We start from the raw sequence: 17,183 nt of genomic DNA on the forward strand, positions 1-17,183 counted from the left end.
AAAAATGAGAATTCATACCCCATTTGAATCAAATGTATGATATGTCAAGATCATTGTATTGTCATAAGCAACTAATAAAAAATGAATTAACAAATATAACTTTATTCCTCAAGCTCATGAGGAGAAGATAGTTTTAAAATTTTCAATCTCCTCAAATGGACAGAGAATAGAATGAGGTTGAGAGACCCAATCCAGAGTATGCAATGGAATTGATTTTGGTGTCACTGTAACTGATTTCTTACTGGGTTTTGTGTCCTTTGAGAATTTAAAATGTCCTTTTCTTACTGATAGGCTTCTGGATGCGTGTATGTCACCTTGTGATTTTCATAATTTCATATCTTGGAGTCATTAATGTACTTTAAAAAAAAGACTCCCATATTTTTTCCAAGATACTCTATTAGGCCCAGTGGATTGATTGTACCTTTCAAGGTATTTCAACTTCCGTCATGGCTATCCATGTCAAAAGCATGTCTTATAGGAAGAAAGATGACATCATTGAATTCTACGGACACACAAATGCAGAATTTGTATATAAGTGGCTTTTTTTTCATATTCTTTGTCTTTTCTTCCCTGAGAGTGAAATATTTAGTTATGTCTCTCAAGTTATGAACAGGAACCACTTCTAGGCAATTAAAAAAAAATCATTTAAAAATATAGTAAGGCTTTCCTTTAGGTTTTTCTCCGAAGTGATATTGATACTTACTTCAACTTACACCTGTAAAACTTGCTTTGTAAAAAATAAATACCTGAATAAATTAGAGCTATCATATTTATCTCCATAACAATTTTGGGCTTAAGTGAATGCACTATGACTTTGCTTACTCATGGAAAGAGCCATGGGGAATAACACCAGGTGCTCATATAATTTGTGTAAAAAAAAAAAATTTGTTGGCAAAATAATGATAATAGAGACTAAGTGCTTTTAATGTACAAATTATTCAAATAGTCATCTCAGTGTTCCATCCCATTCTACATGTTTAGCTTGAGCTCTTATCTGTAGCTTTCAAGTAAAGTTCATTCTATATTCATGATGTGCATACAAAATTATGTGGAGAGTCAATGTAATAATTTTAATATACTTAATCAAACTTATTTTCTAACATTTTTCCTTGAATTTTACAGATAATAAATTTTGTACAGTTCATATTCTATATATTACCTGCTTCATTCATTGATGTACACAGTGGTCCTGGAGAATGAACCTAGAAAGCAAGCATTTTACACTAAACTATATCCTGAGCCTTATTTTACTTTATTTTGAGACAGGGTCTTGCTTAATTACTGAGGTTGGCCTCAAAATTGCAATTCTCCTGCCTTAGCCTCCCAAGTAGCTGGACTTATAGGTGTGGGTCACTTCATCAATACATGATTTATATGTAATCATCATTATACAAAATTAAAAAGTATTAGCAGGTTATTCTAGCCAGCTATAAAGCAAACATATTTTCTTACAGTTTTTTTGTTGGAGCTTTTATAAGAGACATTATTATAAGACTAATAATATATCTCTTTTGGCTTGGATAGAGAACAAGTGCTATTAGGTGGGCATTGACATATTATGTAATGTGTACACACATAGATAGAATGAATGAATTCTTATGAGTTTTTTTCAGAATTTACTATCAGCAATTATTTTATTATTATGAATTTCAGTTGATTATTCTCTAGTTTTGCTTTTATTTCCCAGTGAACCCAAGTGGAGTCTTAAAAATCTGAGTTCCTACAGAGTTAATTTCAACAACTACTTTATTATCATATCTGGATTTCATTCTGAGTTGAGTATTCTATAGTTCTCCTTTCTTTTGTCTTAAATATACAACTACATTTATTTACCAACGTACCCATGTGAAGTTCATGTAGAAATCCTTAGAAAAGTAGCACCCCAGTTTCCATTTGGATGACCCAGAAGCTAACTTTGGGAAAGAGATATCTAAGGTAGAGGATTCTAAGGTTGTCATTGTAGAATCATTCTAGATTTAAATATTTCTAATGTCACTCCCCTCTTCAGATGTCCTAATACTTTTCAGTATACTTCAATGTGTCTCTTAAAAATAGTTCCCACACATGTCAAATTTAAAAAAAAAAAAATTACTTGGTGATTGATTTTAATTGTTGGCATTGGCTCTTTAAAAAAAGGGAGCAATCCAAAGACTTTTATTGATTTTTTTGCAATGCATATTTCTCCAAAACTAGTGCCATTTCATGACCTTTATGTAATTAATCTTGACAGTAGAATAAGGCTAATATCTGAAGTGTTTTTCAATAGGAAGCATTCTACAAATATTTGGTCATTGGGTTTCATGGTTGACATTTCTTTTCCCAGACTGAATATATCTTATATCATCGATCTAACTGAATCTCTTTATTAAAGAGTTATTCTACAGAAAATGTATCAATCCAGTCTCTTCTTCACTTATTATACATTACAACTCTTGCCTAGGGGATATACATATGATCTTCTATTTGTTTTGATTCTGGTTCAGAGTCTATAGCCTGGGTAAGTTGAGAGATATGGTAAATAAATAATAATCAATAGCAATATAATGATATTCAATAATGAATTATATGTATATAATATGAAGAGAAGAATAATAGTAACATAAAACTATTTTCAGGGACATGAATCAAAAAGTAAAATAATCTAATATATGCAAACAGAACTGTTGAAGGTGCTCAGTTGTTTCAAAGACAAACCCATGGATTTGTCAGTAAATTCTTCCTTTAGCAAACAGGAATAATTTTTGTGTCAAAAATTTTTGTGACTCTAAGTGTCAAAAAATGTTTCTAGGTAGCTGATAGATAGGCTTATTTCCTATCTTGACAATCACGGACAGTAAGGATGTGGAAGTCAAGATGTGGCAGTCTTTTAATGCATTGTGGGTATGGTGGCATTAAATCCTCAACACATTTTGTCAGGACATTGTTCTGATCTTTTCCTTTTTATTCACTCAGGCTCACGAGGTTGTCATTATTCTTACACTGTTAAATGGTACTGTAATTCCTTGCATTATTGTAACTACTCTGAGTGCTCATTCCTGAACATTACTGTCTGCCTAATTGTCCTTTCATAGAATTACTCATCCACATTAACTAAGATCCTTCTTTCCAGGGAAAAGAATACTGACTTGCCAAATTTGAGCTCATGAGCAAAAGCAAGGAAAATATTCCAGCTGACTTAAGAACAAAGAATCTGGGAATTTAGATAACTTCTATACTTCCTGATGAAGAGGGGCAAGCACAGATATTTAGCAAAGACTTTTTAGCAAATTGCTACTGTGAATGTGGAAACAATATTCATTTACAAATATCTACTGGGATCTTACAACACTATTCTGGACTTTGAGAATACAGCATTGAATGAGATATACAGGATTCCAGCTCTATAGGGCTTATGTATCAAGTGAACAAAGTAGCAAACTCATAAATAACTAATTAAGTTATCCTTGATAAATGCTACAAAGGAAATAAAATCACAGAAACTGTATAAACTGATGAGGATGAATCTCTGTGTGTTTGTGTGTGTGTGTGTGTGTGTCTGTGTGTGTGTGTTTGTGTACATGCATGCATGCAGGGGTGAGTGGTCTTCTTAATATCAAATGAAACCTTCCTGAGAAACTGATATTTGAGCAAATATCTAAATAAAAAGAGAGCTCAAACCATGCTCGTGTCAGATGTTATTCTCTCTGAAGATGAAGTAAAAATGTCTTAGGGAGGAAGCTTTCTTTGCAGGTTCAAGGAAAAGTGAAGGAGCAAGTGTAACTGCAACTGAGTGAGCAAGGGAAATGTGATAAAACTAGGGCACTAGGAGCCTTGTATGCTATAATTCTGACATGACTTTCCTATGTACATATATGAATACACCAAAGTGAAATTTCACATCAGGTACAACCACAAGACTGGGATCCTAATTAGAATAAGATATACTCCATATTTGTATAAATATATCAAAATATACTCTACTGTTACATATAACTAAAAAGAACAAATAAAAAAGTAAAATAAAGTCAGAATTTTATAGTAAATGGTAGAATGCCATTTCAGACTTTAAGGAAAGGAGTGCTATTTTGGAAAATAGAGACCAAATTATTGAGAGTAAAACCATTTTTCACTAAAACTGTGGGCAAAAAAAAAAAATTCAAATGTATCCCACTATATGTGGTCTTAGTGGCAAATTTTCATGAGGGAAATACTTTGTAGGGTTTTGACTTAAAGTTGAGCTACAGTTCGGCAAAATTGCATATTTTTAAAGATGCTGATGAAAGCATTTTTTAATAAAAGCAAATCCTCAGATTCACCGTAAAGACTCTTCTTCACCCACCATCATCTTAACAAATATTAAATGTAAAAGTATTGAATTCTTTTTTTGGTATCATCATATATTTGGGTTTAACAGTGATCATTATGGGTGCTTTGTAGTATGCCCAGAAGGGAGTCAGAGAGAGCAATTAAAAAGCTATCCACAAAACTGCAATCCTAATTACAATAAGATATATCCCATGCTTATATAAATATATCAAAGTAGATTCTACTATCACATATAACTAAAAAGAATCAATATTTTTTTAAAAAAAATTAAAATAAAGGAGTTTTGTTGTTGTTTGTTTTGTTTGTTTGTTTTTAAAGAAGCTATTGTGGCCACCCAGAGGAGAGAAGATAGTGTCCAAATAACAAGTAGCAGATACAGAGGAAGGGGTGGGTTTCCTGGGGAAGCCTTAAGATTTGCTAATAGAATGTTGGTAAGGTGGAGAGAGAGAACAGTAGAATGAAAGAAGAGTTCATTTGACTCTTTGGTCAAATTGGGAAAGGGTACCTCTGTTAAAATGTTTTTGCTGGGGAAATAGAAAAATCCTGAGATCTTTCAAGTACCTCCACCATAGGAGATAAGACTGGCTAGTTGCTTATGTTAGAAAGAGGAATTGGGAAATAGTGACAGTGAAGTGGAAGGAGCAGGGGCAAACGTTCACTTCTCTGGTGCCCCTTCCCCTAATAAAAAGCAAGAACATCACAGACTCAATGAAATTGTCTAACACTGACCCACCACCTCATGCCAGAAGCACCTGCCTTGTCTTTTTCCATAAAATCATGTATTCATTCTATGTAGACCTTGAATCTACTCATAATCAGATCTATTCTTAATGTACACTTTTATGGTATTTTATCCATTTAAAAACCATAATCAGAGCCTAAAAGGGGACACTCTTTTATTAGGTAAAGGAAGTAGAAAGGGCTCTACAATGAGACACAGAGTGTATTCCTGCCTGTCACAGTCCATCCTAACTGAATTTTTATAATATCATTTTAATTATTGAATCAAGCAGAGACTTTGTTTGCTCAACTAAGTTTATTTAATACTGTTTAGGGATAAAGTGAATACATGCTTCCTGATAAAATTTATGATGACATATGAAAATAAAAATGAATGCAATTATATCATTTTATCAGTATTTTCAATTGTGCTAGCAAAGAAAGGTGGTATAAAACCTAAACATTAAGCTTCCACTTAAACCATCAAAGAGACATAAATCAAGGAAAATCCAATAGGTTGCCCTACAATCTTACAATTCTTTTAACCTCACAGGCTTGGGAGCAATATTTGAGTGAAATTAGCACATTAAGTTAAAGTATTCATGACATACAAAAGAAAGAAAAGTGGATAGAAACTATCAGTATTTTAAACTTTTTTGAGTGTGCGTGTGTGTGAAAAAGAGAGAGATCTTCACAATTTCTCCTCCTATTCTTTGCTCCTCACCAGCATTAAAACACAACTTAAGTGTCTCTTTAAATATGATTATATATTTACTATTGATGACAGCAATGTGTGTGGAACCGCTACATAACTTCAGCACTGTTCTGACCCTCTTCAGAGCTACCATATCTCCTTCCTAGAAACCATTGACTATTTCTCAGAGAGTCTGCTGTTGTCCACACGGCGATCAGAATGATATTCTGTTTTTTTGTTTAACCATTTAAAAATAGCTTTATGAGTTATAAGTGACTTAACAAACTGAATATATTTATTTATTTATTTTTGTTGGTTCTAATTCAGTTGCATCTTTATCGTTTAAATTGTAATGCAAAAATAAATAAATAAATTTTTAAAAAGAAAGAAAAAAAGTGTTTTGGGGTAGAGGAAAGGAATTAGGAAAAGAAAAAAAGGGAGGGCAAGGGGAGGAACTAGATTGAAATTGATCAGATTATGTTGTGTGCATGTACAAACACATCACTATAGTATTCTGTTTTAATGGTAAACAAACTTGGCACTTCCCTGCTTGAACTGTCCTCAAAGACTTTGTCTTAAACACTATGACTAGAATAAAAGTGTCTATATATATATATATATATATATGTTCTTTCTTGAAACTCTACTATGAACACTGTAAATAAATGTCTTTGAATATATTAACCAAAAGAACAAAAAAGAGACAAAGTATGGGAGATGATTTTAGATAACCAAATACAGATGATTGAACGATAAATGAACAAGGTTTAATCTGTTTTGTGAAGTGAGTACAGCTGGAGTTTTAAGATAAATAACCAAAGAATAACTTAAAAAAAATTAGAGGCCTAGAACCTTGGTGCTACATTCCTGTAATCCCAACTACTAGGTAGGCTAAGGCAGAAGGGTAGAGAGTTCTAGGCCAGCCTGGGCAATGTGGAGAAATACCAGCCCTGTGAAAGAAAGAAAGAAAGAAAGAAAGAGAGAAAGAGAGAAAGAGAGAGGGAGAGAGGGAGAGAGGGAGAGAGGGAGAGAGGGAGAGAGGGAAGGGAAGGAAAAAAAATGGAGACACTGTTTACCTCTGAAGGTGGGAACACAAAATGGGGCTAGTAATAAGAGAATCATTTGTTTTAAAAGTAATGTGGCTTCTAGGTTCCTTATCTCACCCCACATGGTCAGACAACTCCTTTGGCAGGAGGGGTTGTTTAATTTCAGAAGCAGTGAATGTTTAAACTAGTAAAATAAGAAGATCCAAGGCCATGTCTAGGGAGGCAGCCAGCAGACACTGGAGCAGGAGGTTGGCAGGCAACAGGAAGGATGCCCAAAGAAAATTCAGTAACAAAAATCTGAATGCAATATTGAGATATATATATATATATATATTTATATTTCCTATTTGAAGAGTTCTTTTGTAGAATTATACAATAATAAATTGTAACCAAAAAGTTGGAACATGAGACAATTAACTCTAGGAAAAAACTAAAAGCTTTTTAAAGAATGACATGTAATATTAAGCTTTCTCACCTATCCACAAAAATTTATATAGTCCTAATTATGTGAACAATGAATATTAATTTAATTAAAAATTGAGATTGGAGGATAAAGGAAGAGAAAGCATGAATGCAGAAGAGATATAAGGAATAAAAGAATATAAGGAATAAAAGCCTAATCTTATATAAATTATACAAATTCTTAAAACTTAAAAATAATAGTAGAAACCAGTTGTGTAGAATTATGGAAGTAAATATATACAATTAAAATAGCTAAAACAACTGGAGGTAAATAAAGAGGATTGGAATGAAAACTCCTATATTTTACCTTAAGTCTCCTTGAGGTGTTTTACTTTTTATATCATGCACATTCACTGCATGATACAAATAAAAATTATGTTTGAGGCAAAGTAATTTCCTGATTTTATGATGTAATTAGAATAAAACCTGTCATCTTACCATGGATTATATGCCCCTTCCTTCCGATGTCTGCTGTTTCATCCCTAACTCACTCACATTTTAACTATGATATAGCTCCTTCCACCAGGCTCTCCTATTTTAGAATATGGCATTCTCATGTCTGCTTGGTAGGCCCTAGACTCAAATCTCCACATGGCTAGCATTTTCTTGTCATTCTCATTTCAAATACCAACCCTCTCCAGATGCTTTCTCTGACCAGTCACTCTCTCAGTTATCCTGTTTTATTTTCTTCATAACACTAATGCCATCTGACTCTGATATTCTTGAAAATAACACAAGATAAAGGATGCATGTGTAGCATGTATAGAGGTACCCAAATGCAATAGTTTGGGTATAAAAACCATATATTTTAAAAAAGAAAACAGTAATTTTCAAGAAAGATTGCCTGTCTTTACATTTTTAGTTTTATTTATGAGCATTTCTGGAATATCCTCTGTTTTCAGCATTACTGCCATACTATGACTAGGTCAATTTAAACAGTTATTGATATAGGTAGTCTAGTTATAGGTCTAGTATAGATACAGGTCTAAAAATGAGATCCAATTGCTGAGAAATCAACAAAATTTGACTTTAAAACTACACAGATTCAACAACTTAATGAGCTATGTATTACTGCATAACAAAGTATGCCAAATTTATTGGTTTTAAAACAGTAAACATCTATTATCTTGAAATTTCTATTGGTCAGAAATTCAGGAGTGACCCAGTTATGTGGTTCTATTTACAGGGTCTGTTATGAGGCTACAGTCACGATGTAGTCCAGGAACACGGGCATCTGGGGCCTTAACTGGACTGCTAGTTTGCCTTCCTGGCTTCTTCTGTGACTGTTGGTAGGATGTTCAGTTTCTTGAACCAAGGACCTCTGCACAGTATCCCATAGTATGGCAGCTGGTCCCGGGGAGAAAAAATGGAAGTTACCATGCCATTTGTGACTAATACTTCCACTTTATTGTTTCTGTAATATTGTGTTTGATAGAAGGGGAGTCACCAAGTTTAGTCCACACTAATAAAAAGGATCAATCACTGCCTCTTGAAAGGAGGTGTTTCAAATAACCTATGGATATATTTTTAAAACATGAAAGCTACTGAGTGCCTATATTATCATTGATTAACATTTGATTTCTTTACTTAGTTCTGCAGTATTTTCTAGGACACATGGATGTCAAGCTTTCACAAAGTTGTAAACTAAAGGGCAGTCTCTTATTTCTCATTGGGAGGCAACTGATACCTATGCAACACCTACTGGAGGTCATCTTGCTGTGTTCTTGTTGCTTATTTTCTGATTTAACGCACTTAGCCCTTCTTAAACTGAATATTTTGGTTGTTTAAATCAGGAAAATAGCTTTTAAATGTTAGTGTTCTTTTCAAAAATATATTCTAATAAAAAGGCTAAGTTGAATTGTTTAAATCAGGAAAATAGCTTTTAAATGTTAGTGTTCTTTTCAAAAATATATTCTAATAAAAAGGCTAAGTTGAATTAATAATATAGTGTTTGCTTTAATTATATTGTAATCAATTTTACTATAATCATACAAGGGAACTCTAATCCAATGTTGTTTTAGATAGTTTTTGCTTGATATATATGTTTTCTTATAGCTTTGAAAGTTAGTTGAACATATAAAAACTTGGAAGATTTTAGCTGAAATCCAAAATCCATATTTTCAGCTTCTCTGAAATATTGAATCATTTTTCTATCAAAACAAGTAGATGAAGATGAGCCTGACTTGTTAGGTGTGTAATTTCTAGCATTTGTCTAGAGTTGATATAGTCCCTATTAGCAACTTTGGGTTATTTATGTTATCTTTTTGATCCTTATGGACATTTAAGTAGCCATTTGTGCTAGTTGAAGATCACATATCAAATAGTTAAAGAAGAAATCAAATACTGATCTTTGTTGATATATAATTTCCAAAAAGTTAAAAACACAATTTATGCAAATATATAATACACAGGTATCAAGAATAATACAATTGTAAGCATTAATTTAATCTCTCCTACCTGATGGGAAATGTTTATAATTTACTTATCAATCTATAAAGTAATAACTAAATTCTTAGAGAATGTGCTTAATAATCAATATTAAGTTATAAGTCAATCAAAGATTTATTTCCCAGAAGAATTAGCTAGTTTTGCTGAGCTCTTATTAGACAATGGTCTAGAATGACATTAAAATCACAGATATCCAATTTATATTTTTTATTTAAGAAATTGAAGTTTAATTCTCAATAATTTTGAGGCAGGGACCACTCTTTTAAATAATTCTTAAGTACATTTATTGGTTTGCTAGAGCTGTCTTAACGAAACACTGATTGTGGCTAGAATAAAGAAAAACAAAAAACATTGATTTGTACATTTTTAGAGGTCGGGAATCCAAGACAAAAATGCCCACAAGGTTGAATTCCCCTGAGTACTCTTTTCCCAGTGGTCACCTTGCCACCTTCTTATATGTCCTGTATAGTCTTTTCCTTGCACATGCATCTTTGGTATCTCCCTGAATGTTCTTATCTTGTCCCATGAGGACACAAGTCAGATTTGATTAGGCATGAAACTAATGACCTCTTTTTAACTTAATCACCTATTTAAAGACCTTATCTTCCAGTAAAATCACATTTTGAGGTTCTGAGGGTTAAGGTTGCAACATAGAAATCTGGGGAGTACAAAGTTTAATCCATAACTGTATATATTGCTTTTTAGTGAAATTAAAAATGTTTAAGATCTACATTCATCAACTCTGGCAATTAATTACTTGCTTTATGGCATAATAAAAAAATCTGATGTATCAGTCAATTTTGAAATATAAGAATTCATTACTTTTTCTTGTTATTTTTCCCTTGAATTTTATTTCAATTAATTTCCACTGAATACAACTTTAAGTTGTTAAATCTGATGAATAATTTTTTAAGATTGTTAATTATTTCTATTTATATAGTTCTTTCCAGGTTTTGAAATACTTTCAGTATTCCTTTATATATCATCTTACTTTTTGCCAATATGCATATTAGACTAAATTTTATTTTAGAAGGTGAGTGGTCTATATTTTCAAATATTTTAAAAATGAAAAAGAAAATCTCAATAACTTTTGGTAAATAAGAAATTCTGAGTGACCAAAGGAACAGTCATTTCAAAGAAACAAGGAGCAAAATCCAGGGGACCTTTGGTTGAAGAAAGAATAAAAAGCAACTAGGAAAATGCATTAACAGAAAGACATTTAAAACTCTGTTCTGGGGCTGGGGTGTGCTCAAGTGGTAGTGTGCTTGCCTGGAATGCGTGCGGCCTGGGTTTGATCCTCAGCACCACATACAAACAAAGATGTTGTGTCTTCTGAAAACTAAAAAATAATAAATATTAAAATTCTCTCTCTCTCTCTCTCTCTCTTAAAAAAAAAAAACCCTCTGTTCTAGTAATAGTAAAGTAATAGCAAAGTATTAAGTTTTTTGTTTTAGCAACATCATAAAATGATTATGGTTATCTTCAATAATCTCCTAAGAATTTTGTTATATTTCAACAAATAAAGACGAAATAATCAATATGTTGTCTAGAAAAGCCATCTGTCTTCTACAATGCTCAGATCACTTCCAGAATTCTTGATATAGAAAAAAAATTCAGACATATAAAAATCTTCAATGCCATGCTGATGAGAATAAAAGCTTATGCTTTGGGAAGTATTCAGTGGTGTTCCCAGAAGCAGCTCTAAAACCACCTTGGAGGGAAGAGCCTAGATCATATGTTCCCTACTCCAGAAATAGTCAAATTGATAGAAAAATAGGTTTTATATAAAGACAGCTTTAAAGGAAGTTGGAAGAAATTTGTTTCAAAAGTTCCACCTCTGAAATTCCTAAAATTGAGCAAAATTTTATAGGAAGAAGAAGCAGTTGCAGGTTAGTAAAACAAAAGTTGGGAAATGGACATATACAGATTTAGTTAGCCTGTGTTAGGCCAGGACAGGGGCCATCTTCGCTCTGTCTGTTTTAGTGCCTGTTAAGGTAGTAGGGGTGAGGGTCACAGGCCCTTTAGCTTTCTTCTCTCAGCAGAAGTTGCTGTTAATTCAAGAGGGGAGGGGACACATTCAGTCTGTTTCAATTATTGTTAAATTTGTCCAATTCTATCTATCTATATCTACTTATATCTACCTACCTGCCTGCCTGTTTCTGTTGTAGGGATCAGGAGGGGTAATATGTATCATCACCCTTCACAAGAGTCATAGTGGTTTTTATAGCAAAAGACAAGTTAATAAGAGGAAAGCAAAGTAATTTTATTTAATCAAAATTTTCCATGAGAAAACTGTTTATGGATATACTTCATTTATTCATGAGGAATGGACCATCCATGTGGGAAAGTGATTGGACAAAAAGGGCATGATAAAATGGTAATAGTTTGAGGAGAGAATCCAGCAAGGCTTACTCCTTCATGTAGAGCCAGGACCACTCTGGAATAAAGGTCTTACCACCTACTGTCAGTAATATGGGTAAGAGAATTTCTTTATGACCAGATACTCCAGTGAAAGCTGGGAGAAGTTTAGAATAATAAATCTAGGTATTATGGCTTACTTTGGGGAAAAAGAATTTCAGGTTTCTCTGCTCCTCCTTGGAAAAGAGAAATTGTAGTTTCTATGGTTCATTTTTGGAAAGAGGGAAAAAGAATCAAGAGGGAAGGAGAAATGTGAAGAGATTTTGCTTCTGATGCCTTCTAATCTCCTTGGTTCACAGTACACCAGATTTTGAAGTATCATTTTCTGAGCACCAACATTATCTGTATCTGTTTATTTCTTGGCTTGCTTGCTTGAACTGTATGTCTAATTGCCTAATCTTTCCAATCTTAATACAAATTACATTAAAGACAGAAACTTCAACTGTAAGAAAAAGAAACAAAACCAATTCCCCACGATTACTAAGTGTTTGACTAATTAATCTCTTCAGTGAGACCTCACTGCTCTCACTGCTTCAAATGTGGACTGCTGTTAAGGATTCCTATTGTTTTAGTAGCAGAGAATGTTTCTGAAATGATAAAGAATTGAAAGAAGGTAGGAATGCTGTCAAACAGCTCTTTTGTCTGAAATTACAATTGCTCAGACTATAGCAACTGCAGGCTCAGCATGAGGGATGGGGCCTTGAATGTACACTGGCACATACTTGACCTAAACCCAAGGTATTTGAAATGGCATTTAAAGCAGTGAGTTCTGAGCCCTTGCTGATATAATAATGTAAAAAAAGATTCAAAAGCAAAACAAAGCATGATTTTCCAACTTTTGAGGAGACAAATAATTCAGACTTTTAAAAATCCTGATTGCTGAGTTGGCTGATAAAAATCTCCTTGCAGTTTGGGTAACATTTAAATATTTATGTTTTCATAGAAAGCTACATAATTCAGGAATGAAAGTATAATAGATGACCTAAAAAATCTGTGTCCAATGAATTGCAATATTTGCTTTCTGCTTATCCTTATAGGACATGACAGAATGTCCCACAAAGTTGCCACTTTCTCTACCTTGTTTTGACAGTATACCATTATGAATGGTAATGCTGGCATATATGATTATGTTTGTCTCTCTGTTGAGAGATCATTGTTCACTGAAGCAGCATGTTACTGAGGAAATATTTTGAGGCTGAGAGTAGGAAAAATGTTTAGATTCAGATTAAAGAAATTCACTCTTCCAGAGGGGAGAAAAAAATTCTGTACCCATGTTTGTTTCTCCAGCTGGTATCATGCAAATTTGACTAAAAAGGATAGAGAAACATGTTTATGTAGTGTAAGCTTTATGTGATAGGGGAGTCTTTGTAAGAAATGAAAACCTGCTAAAATGATTAGATGTGAGTATATTTATACTAGGTTCGATGAAGCATAAAAAGTCACAGAAAAACATGGTGGGACATGGGTATGAGGTAAGGATAATCAACTGGGATTAATTTAGCAAGGTTTGCTTAGTCGAATTCTTCTCAGTGTCCTTTTGACTTTGGGATTAAGGGTGTTGTTCTCCATTGGGAATAGGGATGCTATCTCTCACATGAGGTTTTTATGACCTGCTTCAGGGTGCAGAAGGGAGGTCAGAGAGCCTTTCTTACACTTGCTCTTTCTCAGCTTCATTCAGCTTAAAATATTCAGTATTCCAATGTGCCCAATGTTAGAAAAGGCTGTTATGAATTCTGTCATTCTCTTTAGTCAATTAAGGTCTATACAGAATCCAAGCAAGGAAATATCAAAGTGTTAGCAGGGATTACACTTGTCTCTCTACTCTTGTGTTCTCACAAGAGATTTCAAGCAAGACATAAGACATAGTAAAAGTATAACAAAGTGTATTAGGAAGGAAAGAGGAAACATTTTCAAAAAGGAGAGTGCATTGTCTCAAAGAAGTGATTGACAACCTTCTTCTTTGTGTCCCAGCTTTTACTGAGGTTTAATGAAAAGTCTTTGAAGAATCCTGTCCACCTCCTTAAATGACTGCTGGATAATAATATTGGATACCTAAATCCCTACTGCTCAGGTTTCTCTCCATAAGTACCCAAGAAAAACCCGTGGTAGAGGCAGAATGTGGAGAAAATTTACAATTACAGGAAGAGTAAAATAATCTGTTAAAGATCTAAAGATCCATGTATACTGTTTCTAAATGGAACTTGTTCTTACAGATTTTGTAGTTTGTAGGCTTTGCTTTTAATTGTTTTGCTTCCCTGAGTTTTAGAATCATTGGTCTATGTAAAGGTCACAGATGGCCCTTTTTATCTTTGCTGGTCATAAGTCAGGGTAATTTGTGTTTCGTTCTATATAGAGAGACTGTGCACATGTATTCCTTAACCCCAATAACCCAAGTTGCTTATCATAAGTTGTAATATATTCTATTTATTTAAGCTTGAGAAAGGCCAGAATTGTCTTGCGTAAATTGCTTAAAAAAAAAACAAAATGAAACAAACAAACAAACAAAAAAAACATGTATAGAGAGCTAGCATAGGTTCAGTCAATCGAATTATCCCCTTGGCTTCATGTTCCTTCCACTCATGTCTATTACCTATCAAAAGTATATAGAAGCTTCTCCTTATCCTCAGTTTTGATTTCTGTGGTTTCCATTACTTATGGTTAATTGTGGTCATCAGAGTAGAATAAGATATTTAGAGAGAGAAAGGAGGAAAGAGACCATGATAACACATTTATATAAATGCAATGTAAAATTTCATTGCTATATTTTGTTATTGCTTTTCTTACTATGCTTAATTTATTTTTTATTTATTCTAATTTGTTATATGACAGCAGAGTGCCTTTCAATTCATATTACACATCTAGAGCACAATTTTTCATGTCTCTGGTTATACACAAAGTAGAGTCACATCATTCATGTCTTCATATATGTACTTAGAATAATGATGTCCATCACATTGCTATGCTTAATTTATAAATAAAATTTATTATAAGTGTGTATATATGGGAAAAATACAGTATGCCTAGATTTTTGGTACTACTAATAGTTTCAGTCATCTACTAAGTGTTCCTGAATATATATCTTATGAATAGGGAGGGACTACTACAATTTTTAAAAATCAAAAGCATGGCATTCGTAAAAAAAATAATGAACATGGGCCAGAAATGGATATATGGCATTATTGAAGGAACCAGACCAGTATTGCTGGTCTAATAGCATTACTGAAATTGGATATCTGGATATGGATAGCAGTTTAAAGAATAATGTTTATATGAAATTTATAAATTAGATAAAAATTGCTTCACGCCTCATGAGGTAATAAAATCATACTCTTTTGGGTTCTTCTCTTTTTATTTTTTTACCAGTTAACTATCAACAAATTAGCATGCACTTTCACAGCGTATAAGTTTGATCAAATAAACAATGCTTAAATCAAACAGGTACATTATTCGAGAGCTGTGCTATTCACAGAAGCCATCAGCTACCCATGCAATTTGAATTTAAATTGAAATTAATAAAAATATAATACATTAAAGATTCCATTTCTCAGTCATAGTAGCCACATGTTAAATGCTCAATAGACATGTGTGGTAGCACCTACTTTATTAAACAGTGTAGATATGGGATATTCCATTCATCTCTTGAATCCATCCTTGACCAGGTCTTTTTCACAGTGCATAAATAAGTACATCATTGGAAAAAGACTGTCACCCCTTCATTTTCTTTATTTCCAAGTTTTTCATACTTTTTGTAAATAAACATTTTATAGCTCTGTCTTCTCACCTTCTCCATATGTTTCTTTTTTTGTTTTTAAAATAATATGGATCTGAAAACCAGGATTTGCCTTAAGTTCATAAAAGTTATTTACTTCTCGTATCACTATAGTTTTTATTTGTGCCATTGAACCTGTTGTGTTCATTGGATTAAATGAACTAGTTGGACAAATGCAAAAAGTAAAGGAAAGTTTATATTTTAAAAACCTATATTCAGAAATCCCTTTTTCCATTTGAGTGGCCTATCTCCAATCTTTAGATAATGAGAAGGTATGAAGAAGCAATCATTATTTTATATAATCAAGTCACTCATTTTGACATAGCAAGAGATTTTCTTTGTAATTTCTTACCATAAAAGTTCCTGTACTTTTGAAATGTCCTCTGTGATGGCAGACATATGTACTCTTTGGCTTATGATGCTAGGTATGCTCCTATGATTCAATGGTTTTATGTATATGTTTTTCAGATGTGGAACAAATGGCGATTGATTGGCTCACCAGAAATCTCTATTTTGTGGACCATGTCAGTGACCGGATCTTTGTTTGTAATTATAATGGATCTGTGTGTGTCACCCTGATTGATCTGGAGCTTCATAATCCTAAGGCAATAGCAGTAGATCCCATAGCAGGGTAAGAAATTCTTCTTTATCATGTTTGGTCTGTGAAAGTTTCCCCTGAGAAAAAAATGATCAAAGTCTGACAAGAGTTGTGGAGAATGATAAGACTACAGGCTCAAAATTTTAAAAGAAAATTGTTGATTTTCACATCTGTATTGCAGGAAGGAAAAGAAAGCTATAAGTCACAATTCAGAAGCTGGGAATACTGTTTTCTTAGCAGATCAATATTACAGGCCTAACCTAAGACACACACAACCTTCTAACCTCCTATGAATTGCTTTATCACCAGACAAGAGCCTCAGGATAGTTTTAGGTTAAAGAGATGAGCTGTGTTGAGACTTAGCAAAGGACCTTGTAGTTAGCAAGTTTCACAAATGCTACTCGAAAGGAGCACTGTTAACACACTTAGGTTCAGCATGACATTTAGCATTTATAAAAGGAGGACAATATACTTTCACCTGTATTACTGAAGAAATAGGGATATTTTTTGTCATAGTATAACTTTTTTTCTATAATGATGGATATGTAAACCCAATATTATTATGCAGTTATTATGCATCAGAATCCATCTTCATTTTTCTTAAAGTTTTTTTTTTTTTTTTAATTTTCAAACTAGTTTATTGGTTAAAAAGAAGGCCTTATACTCTATGACCTTCTATTTGATAATAGACTCATTCATCCTTTTTAATATTTCACTATTCAT

General features: G+C 33.0%; 1 protein-coding gene across 1 annotated transcript in view; it reads left to right on the top strand.

The window, feature by feature from the left end:
- Positions 1-17,183, top strand: part of Lrp1b (LDL receptor related protein 1B) — a 1,856,415-nt gene that overhangs the window by 869,781 nt on the left and 969,451 nt on the right. Inside the window, exon 7 of the mRNA XM_058585368.1 lies at positions 16,331-16,493. Coding sequence (XP_058441351.1) covers positions 16,331-16,493 — 163 coding nt within the window. The remainder of the gene's footprint in view (positions 1-16,330; positions 16,494-17,183) is intronic.

The sequence above is a fragment of the Marmota monax genome, unplaced genomic scaffold, assembly GCF_021218885.2.
Source record: "Marmota monax isolate L192 unplaced genomic scaffold, Marmota_monax_Labrador192_F-V1.1 WCK01_AAM20220418_F8-fsc00034, whole genome shotgun sequence".
Lineage (NCBI taxonomy): Eukaryota > Metazoa > Chordata > Mammalia > Rodentia > Sciuridae > Marmota > Marmota monax.